Source organism: Paroedura picta, chromosome 11 (genome assembly GCF_049243985.1).
Source record: "Paroedura picta isolate Pp20150507F chromosome 11, Ppicta_v3.0, whole genome shotgun sequence".
NCBI classification, from domain to species: Eukaryota; Metazoa; Chordata; class Lepidosauria; order Squamata; family Gekkonidae; genus Paroedura; species Paroedura picta.
The window spans coordinates 31,343,585-31,360,357 of record NC_135379.1 but is presented as its reverse complement, the minus strand read 5'-3'; the positions used below and the strand labels follow the sequence as shown (position 1 = coordinate 31,360,357).

The window sequence follows — 16,773 nt, the reverse complement described above, 5'->3', positions numbered from 1 at the left end:
TTCATCTCCATACTCAATTTGACAGTGTTAACTGGAGATGAACATCTCCCTTCTTGTTTTCAAAGGAGAAACCAAAGCAACTTCCTCCGCCCGGCTAGCTGACTATAACTCCAGCAAAAGCTCGAAGTGATTTTAGAAGACTGGAAAGGCCTCCGTTAAGTTATTAACAGTGCAATCCTACACAGAGTGACACTGTTCCAAGCCTATGGGGTCCAACAGACTTAACAGAGTAACTCTGCTGAGGGCAGCGCTGTGTGTGAGCAGGAAACGCCCCCTCTGGAAATGTAAACACAACAATAACATATACATTAATAAAGTGCCTCAAAGATCCAGGTGCTGTGCATTCAGCAGGCAAAACATCCAGTCCTCCTTTTCTGCAGGGCCTCACTGAGGTGCCTTAGGAGTAAAGTGGAGGGAATCATTTCTCAAAGAATGTTAGCAAACTCAGACACCCCCAAACGGATGGAAGAGGAAGAGCAATGGAGAGGGCCTAAAGCACATGAAATAGCACAAGAGGGCCTTTAGCTGAACATTTCTCTGCGGGAGCAAATGTAAAACCTTCCGATTTTCCACACTGTGAAACATTCGCTTAAAAAAAAATCAAATTGGTAAAATGGGGGGTGGGGGTGGACTGGACTAGATGGCCTGCATGGCCCCTTCCAACTAAGTTTTTACGCTTGTCATTGTGTCAGTTTTGGCAATTATTTCTAGAAGAAGGACTTTGAGAACTGTGGCATCTGTGTTTAGTTAACAGGAGTAATTCTCTCTCTCTCTCTCTCTCTTCCCCCCCCCACCCCTGTTTCTAGATTATTTGCCTTGTACAGCCAAAGGACAGTATTCAGACTACCAACTCAGTCTTACTTCTGCAATTTCCTTCAGCTTACTTTGAAGCCCTGAAGGAGTCAGAGACAAATGTTTCAAGTATAATATGGATTTCTAAAAGCAGTAAAAAAAACAAATCCAGCCACGAGAAGCCCGACTTACCCGCAGGTCCCTGATTGCAGCCCTACATGGACAGAAAGAGCCTAAGAGGGCACAAAAAATCCCCCCCCCCTATTTTTCATAACTGTGCCACTGATGACTGCTTTGCATGACAGGGAGCAATCGTGCAGCTGTCACAAGCGCTACCTGTAGCCCTGGGGGAAAGCATGGTTTCCATCTGGTTAAGACGAGCATCGCCAAGAGTATTAAAATCCATGGAAAGAGAGCGGTGAGCTTCCCCCTGTGGCTGAAGATGCTGCACAGAAGGCTTGAAAGTAACTGATTCAACACAAGCCTCCACTATTTCCAAAGCGTTGTGACCAAACCATCAGCGCACAACTCCCAGCATTTCAAGAAAGCAAAGGTGCTACTTGGGTGCTACTAGGGTGTGTGCATGTGGCCCAGCAATGAGGAGGAGAATCCTGCCTGAGAATGAGCGGAAACAGCAGGGCCGTGGGAACAAAGAAAGGGAGGCTGGCCCGGCAAAGTGTTGGGAAGGAAATGAAAAACATGATGGACAGGAGTGTCTCTTGGCCATGGGAAAACACACCAGCAGGCAGCTCTTAGGCTGAAGAATGTTAGCCACTGCTGTTCCAGTCCCCTGTCCTCCCTCTCGCCCATGAATGTCCCGAAAATCCTGAATTAATTCCTCTGCAAGTAATCAGAAGAAACTCCTGAGTGTAATATTAGCACTAGCAGGATACATTCTGTGGACAGCCTACTGACCTTTCAGTCAGAGGTGAATTGTTTTCTTCAGTTGCGAGGAAACCTGCTGACCCTGAACTCTGCTTAGACAAACCAGTTATGCCTTTACACCATGTCAGCAGCTCTTGCATTCCTGGTAAGAGCTGAGCCCTTTTCTTAAAAAAAGTTTCCCACCTACCCCAAACAAGCAGTGTTCTTGCGGACTGGATCGCAAGCCCTTTGGCACGGATTCTGTTCCGATCCAGGTAACCCAGATCCTCTAGCTCTTTAAACCATGCACAGACACAGACTCAGTGTGATTTGGTTGTCCAAAGGCCCTTAAGATAAAGGTCATGTCTTCCAGTGCATTTGTTTCTCACAAGTGACATAGCAAATCCACCCCCGACACCAAATCGTACTGTATTGAGGCTACTGCAGAGTACAGACCAATGCAAGCATGAGAGATCTCCAGCGCTTTTTCCTAGGAAGCTTACGAATAGGGTCTTATTTGAGAAGCAGATGGCTGCTGTTGTTTATGAAAAGGCAGATCCTTGGCTAGTGCACACGGACGTGGCTCTCTCACCAGTGGACGTGGCCCCCCGCAGTCATCACCGAATGGGTAAGTTGTGATGTTCGCTTCTGGTCCCTGAAGATAACGGAGCACACCAGAAGACCTTGCCTGAATGCCAACGCTGGAAGTGGCTTAGAAATCTTGGCAGGGAAATCTTGGCATCGCAAGACTCGATTCTGCTTTCACTCCTATTGCTACGAACCCAGAATCGCTTCGCTCGTTCGGGGACGTTCCGGGCTGTTGAGGACAACAGCACGAAACTCCACGTCCGCAGCCTCAGCGGATGGTCTCCCGCATGGTGAACACTACTGGATGGGGCATAAGATGCTTCCCATGCGGATAGGCATCACCTTGCCTGAATATGTAGCACCTTTGCATTTAAACACAAACAAGCATTATTCTTATTTTCTTTAAAAAAACACACACCTGTGTATAAAAAAAAAAAGGAAACCTCCGAGTCCTTTCCCTTCCCAAGTATGGAAAACAAAATACAAAGAAACAGAAATAGCCTTCTGGGGGGAACAAAAAACTATGTTAACAAAAACACAATCCCTGAAGTTGCGAGGCACTAGTCTGGATGGAGCTCACACCACTTCGTCTGACTCCAGCCCGTGCTCCTCGTAGAGTGCGTCCAAGATCCCGAGCTGCTTTTCCATGGCGGGTAGGTAGATGCCGAGGTCCCTTTGCATCCCTCTATTAAAAAGTTCTTGATTATTGCATTCTCCGACAGATAGGGCCGCCACAAAGCATTCGTAGGTGGGGGATGCCCTTAAAGCTAGCTGCAAGGAGAAGAAAGAGAGGCGGGGTCTTATTCCCGGAATGCCACCAGCAGAAGGCTCGGGATGCAGCAGCCCTGCTGAAGCTGGCTTTAGGATCGGTGCCAGAATGAAAGACCTTGGGCATGGCTTGAAGTCCCGGGGAGACTGCAAATGGACACATGCACAACTTCTTACTAACAAGTGACTGACCTAATATTGGTGAAGGGGAGTTGGGGTGGATAAGCAAGTTTCTGTTTTGAATATTATTTAGGCTAGGCTTTGAGGGGGGGGGAAGAGTCAGAGAAGAGGCTCCCGAAAATTTGGCGCCTCTGACTCAGCCCCCCATCAGGTCACAGGAAAGGCAGAAATCTGAAAATTCCCATTAAAGTCAATGGTGCCATTGACTTTAATGGCCGAATCACTTCGGAAATGTCTGAAGCCAGATCTGAATTAGCTGATTCAGACAGCCCTTAAATGCTCCGAATTGGGTTCTTCTGAACCCGAACCGGCCCAAATTTTTTTGGGGGTGCACATGCTTAATAACAACTCTTAAGAGTGGCAGCTTCTAGTTCAGTGAGCTGGGTTTGATTTCCCACTCCCCCACGTGCAGCCAGCTGGGTGACCTTGGGCTGGTCACAGCACTGATAAAGCTGTTCTGACCGAGCAGGAATATCAGGGCTCTCTCAGCCTCACTCCTTCGGGCAATGAAAGCTAGGTATAAAAGGCAACTCTTCTTTACCTCTTCTACATTTTATTCTCAATTTGGAATGCAGGGAAAATAAGCTTCAGATATAAAAGTATATTGTGGTTTGCAATGAAAGTGGATATCTTTAATTAGCTGGCCAAGAGTGAAAGGAAGCAAGGGGGGGGGGGAAACAAACCATCCTACGCCATCAGCACCAATCTCATTCATATAGCAGCAAATCCTAATAGGACATTACAACTCAACCAAGCTTCTTAAAGGAAAACTGGTAGGGCCCATTCGACACATGCTGATAATGTACTTCAATGGGCTGTCCAAAATGGTGCACTGAAAGTACATTATCCAACATATGCCGAAACCTCTAGTTTGCATCCACACTTTTACTTCCAGTGTAATTGCTCATGTTACACAGCAGAGGGAGCCACCACCAAAGAACAGACCGTGTCCAGTCCCCTCAATTGCAAAACACAGACTTAATGCAAAGTCATATTCTGACGTTGAATTTCTGTACATGGAAAGAGATAACTAGACCAGAGATATTTCTGACCGACACATTTAACTAATGTCAGAAAACAACACAAGGTGGCCCAGCCTTAAAAATAAGACTCAGGAAACTGTCCCATGCTCCGATCCCTCACAGTTGTCTGGCTTTCATTTTGTCTTCTGCCTATGGTCTTTGGTCTCAGGTATAAGTGGCTGGCAAGAGAATTTAGGAAATAATCTATTTGGACATTCTCTAAGATATCTATGGCTTTCTGTGCCATTAAATGAGAGAGGGAAGGCCATGCACGTAGGTATTGTCTCAGGGGTTAGAAAAGCTATTTCATTTTTTTGATACTGAGGAGCCAGACACTAAGCAAAACCTGATTTTCTCATTTCCGTCTTCTCAAGGTGTTGGAAGTCGGTGATATTCTTTTATTCAGTGTCTGTCAATATTATCTTAGGCAGAGTTATAAAGGTAAAGGAATCCCCTGTGCAAGCACCGAGTCATGTCTGACCCTTGGGGTGACGCCCTCTAGCGTTTTCATGGCAGACTCAATACGGGGTGGTTTGCCAGTGCCTTCCCCAGTCATTACCGTTTACCCCCCAGCACCTCATTTTACCGACCTCGGAAGGATGGAAGGCTGAGTCAACCTTGAGCCGGCTGCTGGGATTGAACTCCCAGCCTCATGGCAGAGCTTTCAGACTGCATGACTGCTGCCTTACCACTCTGCGCCACAAGAGGCTCCTACAGGCAGAGTTATACCATCCAGTAAAATAAGTGGACTCGGAAGGGTTCAACTCAACTTAGGATGGGACTATGTAGAAACCAGTTGTCAGGCAAAGGTTAGGAAAACAGTCTCTTAATACACAAAGGCATGCTCAGAGAGTGTATGTTACATATAAAGTATGCAGATTAAAGAAATCTGGCCTCATCATCACCATAAATGACTACATCAGTATCAACTCACCGCAAAAACTCCACGGACAACCCACCCGTGGTGTTGTCGTAATGTTCTGCCATAAGCGTTATCTGGAATCATACAGAAAAGAAAGCATTTTATGTGGTGGTGTGTATCATACCAGTTGTTAGAGGCATTCCAACTGACCTTTCAAAAAGACAAAAAATCAATGAATACTTTTCTCAGAACAATTTTCATCATAAGGTCTTGCAAAGGACCTTGTGGCAGAAAACAGACTCTCCTTTTCATTGTGACACTTTGTATTTTTCCATAAAATATTCTGTACTCACTCAGTGCCATTTGAATATTCTTCTCTCCGTTCTGTAGCTCTGTTAAAAACTCCTTCAGAAATTTTAAACCCCTGTTTGGTGAAAGACCATAATGGCAACATTGTATTATCAACTTCAATTCATTACTTAATTTTTTCAAGAGAAGATGCTATTTGTGAGTGTTGGTTATACGTATTTGAAAAAAAAACGGTGGAATATATATTTTAAAATATGATTTAATTGTGTAAGCAAGCAATATTAGAGTTATAAAAACAAATATAAGCAAAATGTCCTAATTGTGGAATATGCATCCGGGGTAGCATAGTGGCTAAGAGAATGAGCTGGGGTGTTGCCAATTCAAATCTCCTTCTTCTGAAGTTTTTAAGCAGAGGCTAGATAGTCATCTGACAGGAATGCTGGTTTTATGAACTTAACAGCAGAAGAAAGAACCCAGCTGAGGCTATAGCTAACAGTTAAACAATTTAACAATGAATAAAAATAGAAATACAGTTTATCTTATCTCTTCTTTTAATGGTAATCAAACAACCAAAATGGACTCTAGATTTGTACCGTTTTCAATGTAGCATTTTCAACAGTGGTTGTTTCCTCCTATAACTATTTTATGAGCATAAAGTCATCGAATGGCATTGTTCCTTTAGGTATCCAACTAGTATGTGCTGAGGATTCTACAGCTTGGTGTAGTGGTTAGGAGTGCGGACTTCTAATCTGGTGAACCAGGTTTGATTTCCCACTCCCCCACATGCAGCCAGCTGGGTGGCCTTGGCCTTGCCATAGCACTGATAAAGCTGTTCTGACGGAGCAGTAATATCAGGGTTCTCACAACAGGGTGTCTGTTGTGGGGAGAGGAAAGGGAAGGCGAATGTAAGCCGCTTTGAGACTCCTTCAGGTAGAGAAAAGTGGCATATAAGAACCAATTCCTCTTCAGTAATATCAGTGTTCTCTCAGCCTCACCCACCTCACAGGGTGTCTGTTGTGGGGAGAAGGAAGGGAAAACGACTGTAAGCCGCTTTGAGCCTCCTTCAGAGAGTGAAAAGCGGCATATAAGAACCAACGCTGCTTCTTCTTCTATGATCTATATTCTCCACTTAAATTTTAACAATATATATTGGCCTTCAGCTCAAAGGTATGGGGAAGCTGAGTCAAGGTGAATGAAAGCCTTGCAAATATGAAATTGAGTACCGATTTAAAGATCAGTACAAATTCTGCTAACAAGAGGGGTACTTGGGATTTAGTTAACATTTTAAAGACCTGGATGGCAAAGGAGAACATTGACTTATATTACTAGTTTTTGAATACATCCCACTATGTATCCTTCTAGAGTGTAAATTGAGAAGTCATAATTGTTTACAGATTTTGAACAAGGAGATGTCTATTACGCTGTTACCTACCAATGTGTCAAAAGTCAGCCAGTTTACCTTTTAAGCCAAAGGAGAGCCTCTGTTGCAGAATTTCTAACTTGGGCTTCTTCACTGCTCACTTCATGGAGGACAATTTTCTGAAGAGTAATGAACTCATCTTTGTTGGTTATATATTTTTGATTTATTTTCTGGAGGGAATGGGGAAAATCAGATCTTACGGTTGGTGAAAGTGTTACTTGAGAAATATTCTCAGAACCATTTATAATGTGCTGCATTTCAGATAGGCCTTTCAAACTATGTCAAGCATACTGATGTTTCAAAATATGCATAAAATGACAAAAAAAAAAAGTTTCTCCTTAAAAGGGACACCTGTTCAGAGATACCAGTCAAAATTATCAGATGCAGGAAGCAGCGCACAAACATGGGAGGTATGTATGCACATGCAGAAGGAAAGTAGGATGCATTTGTAGAATGTAGTTGGTTCTATGGGTGGAATCCATTGAAATGATCCAAAAAATTTTCAACGCAAAATACAGTCTACCTAAACTACTGTTCTTACAAGAGGTGTGGTATTTTGGAAAGATGTGCACATGCTTCCCTTTCATCTTGCAACATAGTGCGGGAATGCTTAAAATCCCAAAAGATCTAGTTTCTCAGGAATGCAATTCAATACTGATTCCAAGAAATGCCACAGGGATTTGATCTTGAATTGGGCAGAGGCTAGGATGAACCATGTTAAATTCTATACATGGGAGTCTTTCTTTTGCAGCATGGCAGTCAAATGACTCAAGACTATTTTGACAGCTATGCATAAAAATGAGATGCAGATGATGACATATCAGAGGGCCTGTGTATACTGCATTTGTTTCTACTTTGATTACTATTTGGCTTCTGAATTTTGTTGTTAATTTAGGCTGTGTTTTCAGGATTTGTTGCTTTACCAATATCGGTAAACTGCATTGAGGTTCTCAAAAGGTTATTATAAAAACATTTTAAATATGTATATATATCCAGTTTATAATTATAGTATCACTGCATCGTAATCCCTGAGAAGCCTTTAAAAATATTATGGGAGGAATTCTTGGACCAAACCTGTAACACTGACTAACATTATAGGCACTAACATTATGACTAAGATTATAGGATTTTCTTAACCTCTGAGCTAGACCATAACCTTTTTTCAGTTGATAGATTTCAGAATTGTCCTGATGGCAGGGACATCTGAACAGAAATTACATAAAAGGACGCCCAAGACAGAAGGCTGTTGGATGGCAAAAGTGGCTTCTTATGCCAATATTTACTGGGAAAACCAGAATGATCACAAAGAACGAGAGAGCGACAAAGCAGAATTCTTGACAGAGTGCAATATAATGAAAGGACTCTTTATCAGAAGGGAGAGGTTCTGGTGAAACACTTTGAGCCACTCTGGAAAGTGTATCAACTCCAGAATCACATAGATGGGGTCACATTCTGATTTCTTGCCTTCTGACACTAAGAAATGACCCAGACTGTAGCTGGTTTGGACATCACGGTTCTTGGAGAGAGCTGCTGACCTGTTTGGCATCTGGCCACAGCAAGATCTGGAATCAGCTACTGACCAAGAACCAGATAAGCACACAAAGAAGCATGCAGGGTGACTTTTTTCCTTTGCTGACAGGTAGCAGTGACATGAAAACAGCTAACGTGGCAGGGAGGAGCAGGAAGGCAAGGGTGGGGGCCCTTACCTTGATGTTTCCCACAAAGTCCATCTTAACAGGAGCGAAGACTGTGGATCCAAGTTTGTCTAGGAAAAAGAAAATAATCTCTTCAGATTGCTTACGTTGCTTTACTTTTGATCTAGCAGTACAGAAAGATGGGGGGGGGGGCGACAGCCCATATTTCCTTGTGTGTGTAGCACAGTTCTGCTTCCCAAAGTTCCTAGAGTCAAACTGCAGAATCTCAAATCAATTACCCCATTCTTTGGAGGCGTGTGGAGGAGGCAGCCAAATGCATGCTGAACTGGTTGAAACAGGAACTCTGTTGGGCATGTGGCACATTTGCTGCTTCTAGAATGTCTGAAGTTTTTTTTTTACTTCTTTCTGTATCAGCAGAGGCTGCCTTGTGGCAGATGCAAGAATCCTTGATCAGGAGCTACTGGCAGCCATAAGAAGCCTCAAATTACAACAGTGTCTCAATGGAGATACAACTAGTTACAAAATGAAAGTAAAAAGATAATAATGATGCGCTGCATGAGAGTCATGCAGGAAGGGGCTCACCACCCTCCTTGGTGCATATGGACTCACTCTGAACTTTGCCCTAAAGACAGAGAAAATGACTTCAAACTCCCAGGCAAACATCTATCCTAATTCTGGAAGAGTCCTTGAATTATGGCTTTAAAAAAAATTGCTAAAAGTTAGTTAGCAATGCCAGAGAACTACTCTGAAGTTGGAGAAGGGTCAGTGTTGAACTCTTTCTGCCAGGCCTGTTTTGTGATTTAAATCATGCCTCTGAAGCTTCAATTTGCTCTGTGTGAATGAGGTGACCACTGCTGCTTTGGAAGGGCTATTTAAATAGAGGGAAAGGATGCGCTTGTGGGGTTTTGCATAACCTACCCTGAGTCCATGAGCAAACATCCCGTGTAAACCACCGGAGGTGACTATCAAACAATTTTATTATGCTTCTGAATGCTCCTCCAAATAAATGTAATAGTGCATTATAAATTGTAAATATTTAGATGTCGAAAAAGGTAAGGCAAAATTCAGACATCACCCAAACATAGTGAAGGAAGCTTAACTATGGTTTATTGTGATGTTTGGATTATCAAGTCACGGTTGGTCCTCAGCCAGCAAAAGTGCATGAAAAACTATAATTCAATGTAGGTTTACAAACAACTTGGAGTTTAGATGAAATATGGCTTAGCTTGATTATCTGGATTAACAATTATGTCTACTGCTCTGTCTGGGGATAAGTTCTCATCATATCTCAGAAGCTAAGCAGGGGAGACCACCAAGGCAATCACAAAGCATCTTGGCACTTGCCTTGAAAGTCTTTTTCTGGAGTCAGCTGCCACTTGATGCCACATATATACATATTGTTCTGTCTCTGGAGGTCACTCCACAGAATGTGCCCTGCTTTTTACCACCTGAAGCAGTTTCAAAATGGCTTACGATCACCTACCTTTCCTCTCCCCACAACAGAGACCCTGTGAGGTAGGTGAGGCTGAGAGATTCTGACTGGCCCTAGGTCACCCAGCTGGCTGCATGTGGAGGAATGGGGAATCAAACCCAGATCAGAAGTCACTGCTCTTAACCACTACAGTAAACTGGCTCTCATTTGCTTGTACATTTGGAAACTGAACCAAAATTTGGGTGCCAAACCACAGTTAATGCAAACAATGGTTTGGTGTGATGTATGAACTGAACTTAAAAAAAATTGTTCAGTTCCTGCACTATTCATACTCAGAAGAGATACAGACGAACATAGGAATCGTATGGAACCCACCTAAGTACGGAACCTTCTTTAAAAGGAACAATACCCTAATTCCGGCATTATTTGACAGTAAACGTCGATATTTTTTTCCTCCCAGGGGGCCTTGCTGAGTATATGGCTGCTATTGCTGAAAGAGCAATTGTGGACTCTTTCCTGTCCAGTATACCTTAAGGATCTGTGATCCCCTTGAGGAGGGGAAAGTGTGGTGGATATTCAAATATATGCAAACAATACAAGTTTGTCAGTGGTGACTTGAGAGATGCTAATGCTGTCAGGCTGACACTCCTCTGAACAAGCCTTTTAACTCAAGAAAGGCTCCATCTAATCTCGACCCTCCAACAAAATCTGCAGGGATTTAATGATCCAAAGTTTGTTTAGTTATACCCGTCAATGACCAAATTAGGAAAGAGAAGCAATGGAAGACATGGTTATTTGGCAAACTTAAACAGAGTTGGTTTAAGATATTTTATCACCCCAAGCAAGTACACCCATTCCTCCATGAAGATGAAATCAAAGCTTAAGCAATCTGAAGGTTTTTTTTAGCCCCACAGTAGATTGGCAAATAGTGTTAAAGGAGAAGACAGAAGATCCAAATTCTGACTTCAAACAACATGCTATATATTAAAAAACAAAACAAAACAAAACAAAAATAATAAGGCTGCTGCAGAGTATTAACTTCCCCTTGATCAACTAACACCTTCCAAACTGTTCCAAAATGGGCAGTCACCTACCCAGGACTGGAACTATTGCATAACAGGATTGCAGAAATTCTTCTGTGGGTATGCCACCATCCTCCAAAAGGTCGATATCACTGAATCTTTGGGCGAGATGACAAAGAGAATATTAAAAACAAAACAGGGAACCCTGTGGCACCTTAAGGCTAACAAATGTATCAATGCACAAGAAATGGAACTTCAAGCTGTAGAAATATACATGGGAAGGGGGCAGGGAGAGAAGAACAGTGAAAAATCACTCTTGCCCACTACTCAAACCGACACAGCTCTCATCCACTACTTAAACCAATACAGCTTTTAGAGAATATCTAAATGTTTATGCTATGCTGCTTGCTTCAAGCAAATATATTTATGCCAAGACAAGTTGGATGGGGGTAGGAAACACTGGCTAATGATGCTCACAACAGCACACTGACTAGACCAGGGGTGGCCAAACTGTGGTTCTCCAGATGTCCATTAACTACAGTTACCATGAGCCCCTGCTAGCAGCATAGACTTATGGTAATTGTAGTCCATGGATATCTGGATAGTCACAGTTTGGCCACCCCTGGACTAGATCCTTTTAATTGGTATCTGGGGCCAGATCTCTGCCCACACTACTGAGTCAACAGCAGCACTGCTGGGGCCAGAAATCTGGGAAAAGGCAATGGGCTTGACTAATCCCTGCTATCACCTGTCAGCCCACTAGCTGAGTCCAAGGCAAATCTCTGAGAATCCGGTAGCATTGCTGGGACTTGGCTTGTTCCAAGCATGCATAGCCAAGTACAGTCCCCCCCGAATATCAGCATCTTCCTGTAAAGTTTTTTTAATTTTATATTTGGATTTGTTTTCCACCTTCTCTCTGTGGACACAGAGTGGATTACATCAAGGTATAATTACATCAATGAAATTAAAATACAAAATAGTGACACGTCACCTATTGCTCATGACACTAAAGAAAGTAGGAAGATCCTTGTCTTCGTCTTCTTCTGCCCAATGCAACAATGACAACGGGGTTGCAGAGTGGACTTCTGGTTGTAAAGATTCTCCACCACAATTCTCCTCTTTCAGTGGCTGCTGGTTCTCGCCATCTTTCTTGATATCACCTTGGATTACAAGGAACAGAAGATATTGGATGAATCACCTGCCAGTTAAAACCTAAAGTGGATTGTACTTCTTCCAGGTTTCCTTTTAAATTTAGGTCCTGAATTTCAGGCAGGACTTTAATCAGACACTTGCCTGCTTCTCTGACAAAAATCGTGTCTGAGGAGCAAAACAGGAAGGTAGCTGAGTAGCTGGCCAAATCCCATCTCTGGTCCAGTTTGATTGACACAGCTTGTTTCTTCCTATTTGTATTACCAGTGTTCAAACCCACCCATATGTATGACTTAGGTGTTCCAAGGGCTTCTTCCATCTGTGGCTGCTGTTTCTTCCTGGGAAGAGACCCTGCATTCTAGCCAAAGCCAAGCTAGACCAACTGCTCATCCCCACCTTCTCCTGTGCTCAAGGCAGAATAAGAATATCTGATGGGGGGAAAAGACCAAGACTTTTCACACAGGAGAGATTTTTATCATGGCTTTTATTGCATTCTCATGTCTATTGTCGTGTGTCTTTGTAGAAGCTACTTCATGAGAGGAAAGTAGGACAGAAACATTTTAAATGATCAAATGAGAGCCACTTTGGTGTAGTGGTTAGGAGTGAGTACTTCTAATCTGGCATGCCGGGTTTGATTCCCCGCTCCTCCTCCACGTGCAGCCAGCTGGGTGACCTTGGGCTGGTGACAGCACTGATAAAGCTGTTCTGACTGAGCAGTGATATCAGGGCTCTCTCAGCCTCACCTCCCTCACAGGGTGTCTGTTGTGGGGAAAGGGAAGGTGACTGTAAGCCGCTTTGAGACTCCTTCAGGTAGGGAAAAGTGGCATATAAGAACCGATGCTGCTTCTTCAAATATGAGACACCCTGGCAAAAATGTTTTGACAGCATTTACTTGCATTTGCCTCTCACAATTCTGCGCATTACCTATCAAATTCTCCTCAGCATTTCCTTCACAGTTCATCTCATCTGTTTTCTGGAGTACAGGTGCCTGGTTATCAACCAGGGTTTGTTCATGGAAGTCAGAGTTTGCATATATAGAGCCGTTATCACATTTTTTCAGTTCCATCTGCCTGGGTGGAAAACAAACAAACAAAAACAAAGAGAGAATAATGTTTTACCAACAGGGCTACCATTCAGTATGTCTGCCATCCTGAAATGAAAGATGCACACCGTCACACAATGGACCAGAAGCTTGGCCTTCCAAGGGGCTCCATGTGCTGGAAGACTACAAAAGCTTGTGCAGCACACTGTCGCTCTTTTAAAAGTGAAAAACTTTTGTGACTGGCTGTTCAGAAGGGGAAACTACGAATGCAGCCCTTCCTTGCCAAATAGACAGTGGTGGCGATTCAGCTCTCAACACGAGTTCTAAGTGTGTAGTTACAGCTGCTCCACGAGTTCCCCCTTTTCAACAGGGGCATGGAAAATTGAATACAGCAGAATCATTTCCATTTTTAAAGGAGCCGTACAGCTTATAAAATATCTTTCTAAGTTTTAAAAATACAGTCCCAAACCAGTAAAAAATAAACAGGGGATTTTAAGTTGCTCACTGGCACCATTGGTAATGGAAATAAACGGGCTATGAATAGGTTTGTATATTTTAAAAGACCTTTTAGAGAGAACAAGGATTTGGAAGAAGGAAGTTTTCGGATTCAAAGATATATTTAGAGTCAAGGATTCACATAAGGATGTGCGGCGCGGCTCGGTCACCACCAAAGCCTGAGGTGGTGCGAAGGACGCCAGCCCCAGAGTGCGGGGAGGTGGGGAGGCTGCCCCTCCTCTCCATTCCATGGTGCTGGCCTCCTATGTGCCGCCTCGGGTTTCGGTGAGCACCGAGGCGGCCGAGCCAAACCAAGCTGCACATCCCTAACCCGCAGTGTGCAGACTATGTGCTGCTTTCTAACAGCAACGCAGGCCAGTGAGAAATGGTGCTAACAAAGAAGAAAAGAGTGCCATACCTTTCTGCTACAATCTGACTAGCTATGCCAGGAGGTTTTAGCTGCAAGAAAAGAAAGAGCTGTTTATGTTCTCTTGCCTTAGATTTCATTTTGCAGCTTGCACACAGAAAAGCTCTGTCTAAGTGCTGTCCACATATCTGTTCAAGGAATGTGGAAGAATTCAACACAAAGTCCTTCTACACAAGCAGATGTTGAAGGGGTTTCCCTCAGAACCTAAGCATGGCAACCTTCATGGTGGAACTCTAAGCACAGTAACATTCTTCTAAATCCATTTACATAAATGGGCCTTAGAATAGTGCAAACTCTGCTTAGGATTGCTGCAGAAGTGTACAAAATTAAATGTAATCATTATCAATAAAGGGTGCCCTGAGCCAGGGGTCAGGTAATAATCCGTATTGGTAACAACTTGTAGGCCAGCTTGATCTGATGAAGGAAGAGGGGACAAAATGACTCAATTGGATCCTGTAACTCCCTTCCACTAATCAATGAGCTTTGCTCCAATGGAAAAAAAAAACTCATTCCAAAGGGAGAAGACCTCTGCAATGCTAACTACTTTTGGGAAATTGCATAATATCTTAATGGCTTTTCAATTTGCTTTTGGAACTTATCTGCCTAAATGCTGACTTGGCTCTGAAAGTGCCCTTGTGCAAGCTGAAGCTACTTACACTTGCACAAAGAGGGATCCTAGATTCCCTCCTCCTCCTGCAGTTCACTGTGCCACTCTGCCTGCTGCTCCAGAGGATCTGCCCACTCCCAGAAATGGGGGGGACGAACGCATGATGTTGCAGCAGAAGAATGGTAGTAGTGAACCTTCAATGTGCTAGCTAGAGGAATACTCCGTGCAAATGGTTAGGCCCAAACCAGTTTGTTTCTTTCAATTTATAAAAGGTGTCTCATAGACTGGACAATTCACAAATGATCTTGCTGCAGTTCTTCAAATGTTTTTTCCCAAACACAGGCCAAACCATACCACTTTTGTGCATTCTTTTTTGCTTGCAAAATGTCAAAAACTGGGCAGAACCCAAATGTGCTTGTTCTGCCCAGTTTTTGTTGAGGGTGATAACTTAACTGATTACATATTCTGAAGAGTGGAACAACCACCTGTTTACCTATGAGAACGAGATTTGAGCATCGGATGTTGTTCAAGTCTACCTTGTTTGATTTGAGAGCTGCCAAATGTGGAGACCCAGATGGCGTGCAGTGCAACAATTCTGAAGAGAAGGCAGCATTGGCAATCTGCATACATTCTTCAAGAGTCTTCAGGAATGTGGTACATGTGGATTTCAACAATGCTCCCATATCAATTCCATTCTGCAAAATCAGAAGACCACTCCCAGTGTCAACCTGTTCTTAGGATACCAAGCCTGAGTCAGCCATTGCAATTCATCTATCAGCACTTTAGTTTATACTATTATACAATTAGCTGCCAACTTGGTGTAGTAGTTAAGACCGGTGGATAATTCTTCTTCTTATACTGAGTCAACATCATTGGTTTATCAAGATCAGTAATGTGTCTCTCTAATCTCATGTAGAGGTCTTTTACAGTACCATTGTCTCCATTCTTTACTTGGCATGATCTCCAGAAGTAAGTTGGTCAACAAATACATGGCTGGAAAAGCACTATCAGTGTACAATGGACTTAGCAGAGCTCTCATTACCTAGACTTGCTTGAAGCCAACTGGGAACAGCAGGAACAGCTGCTTAAAGGGGCTTTCTTGGCTTCAGCTCTGAGCCATTTAAACCAAACAGCAGAGTTATTTACATCCCTGCTTTCTGCTCCCTGTAAAAAGTGGTGGGTCACAAACCCATATGTCATCCAACCTTCCAGTTTGTATAAGTTTATAGTTTGGTTCACAATTCAGCCACAAACCACAAACCAACTGCAAAAATGTGGTTTGCGCCCATTACCAAAACCCAAGATGGACGCTTTGGTTGGAGAATGTATATTGTTGATTAAGGCTATTATAACAAGATCTATTTTCTTGCTTGACAGGAAAAAATAACATCTTGCACATAGCAAATGCACATATTACTAATTCTGGCAAGTTATCAGAAATGTCATAAGAGTCATTGTTCATCCACTGAATCATAATGGGAGGAACGGGATATTACATTTTACAAGAATACAGAAGATCATAATCGAGTACCACAAAAAACACAGTCTCATATTGTGTTCTCATTGACTTATACTTGACTACCACTTACCCCAGAAGGGCTCCTGTGTTTTTAGTACGTGGCAAAAGGTTTGACACCATCCACTGTAGTGTTGTGGTGACAGGAAAAGCTAGGCCTACTTTTGTTCCCCAAACCAAGCTGCTTTTAAAAGCTCCCATTTGTCATTCTTGCCTACATGATGACAATTTATATGAAGGCCACACTATAAATCTTGTCCAAAGGACTGAAGCCTGCCACAAATGTACAGGATTATAGGTAACACAATGCAAAGGTACAAAGAAATGTTTCCTTCTACATATTATTATAATAGCATTACTGCCACTGATGTAAAGATATACAAGACACCCTCAGCAGTGGCTGACCTTCAACCAGATATTACCTCAGATTCCGATACACCGGATAGGCCCATTTCCTTCGTTTTATCCACTTGCTGAACAAGGAGGTCACAATATAGTCTAAGTTCTGCCATTCTTTTTTTCAGTACTTCAGCGTTTTCTGTAAACTCTAACAACACAAACAAACACAAAGTCAGGCCTAGCTAATCAAAACAATTTTAGGAATTTGTTAAATTGGTCAGTAT

The 16,773-nt window shown here is 42.9% G+C and overlaps 1 protein-coding gene across 2 annotated transcripts in view; it reads right to left on the bottom strand.

Moving 5' to 3' along the window:
* Positions 1-2,631: 2,631 nt before the first annotated feature.
* PLEKHA8 (pleckstrin homology domain containing A8) overlaps positions 2,632-16,773 on the bottom strand; it is a 30,090-nt gene continuing 15,948 nt past the window's right edge. For both annotated transcript variants that reach the window (XM_077302565.1, XM_077302566.1), the window contains exons 4-14: positions 16,573-16,697; positions 15,171-15,329; positions 14,019-14,059; positions 12,988-13,133; positions 11,906-12,074; positions 10,987-11,072; positions 8,512-8,570; positions 6,845-6,975; positions 5,430-5,500; positions 5,149-5,210; positions 2,632-3,015 (exon numbers count right to left, since the gene is read on the bottom strand). In XM_077302565.1, the coding sequence (XP_077158680.1) occupies positions 2,821-3,015; positions 5,149-5,210; positions 5,430-5,500; positions 6,845-6,975; positions 8,512-8,570; positions 10,987-11,072; positions 11,906-12,074; positions 12,988-13,133; positions 14,019-14,059; positions 15,171-15,329; positions 16,573-16,697 (1,244 nt within the window). In that variant the 3' untranslated portion in view covers positions 2,632-2,820. The remainder of the gene's footprint in view (positions 3,016-5,148; positions 5,211-5,429; positions 5,501-6,844; positions 6,976-8,511; positions 8,571-10,986; positions 11,073-11,905; positions 12,075-12,987; positions 13,134-14,018; positions 14,060-15,170; positions 15,330-16,572; positions 16,698-16,773) is intronic.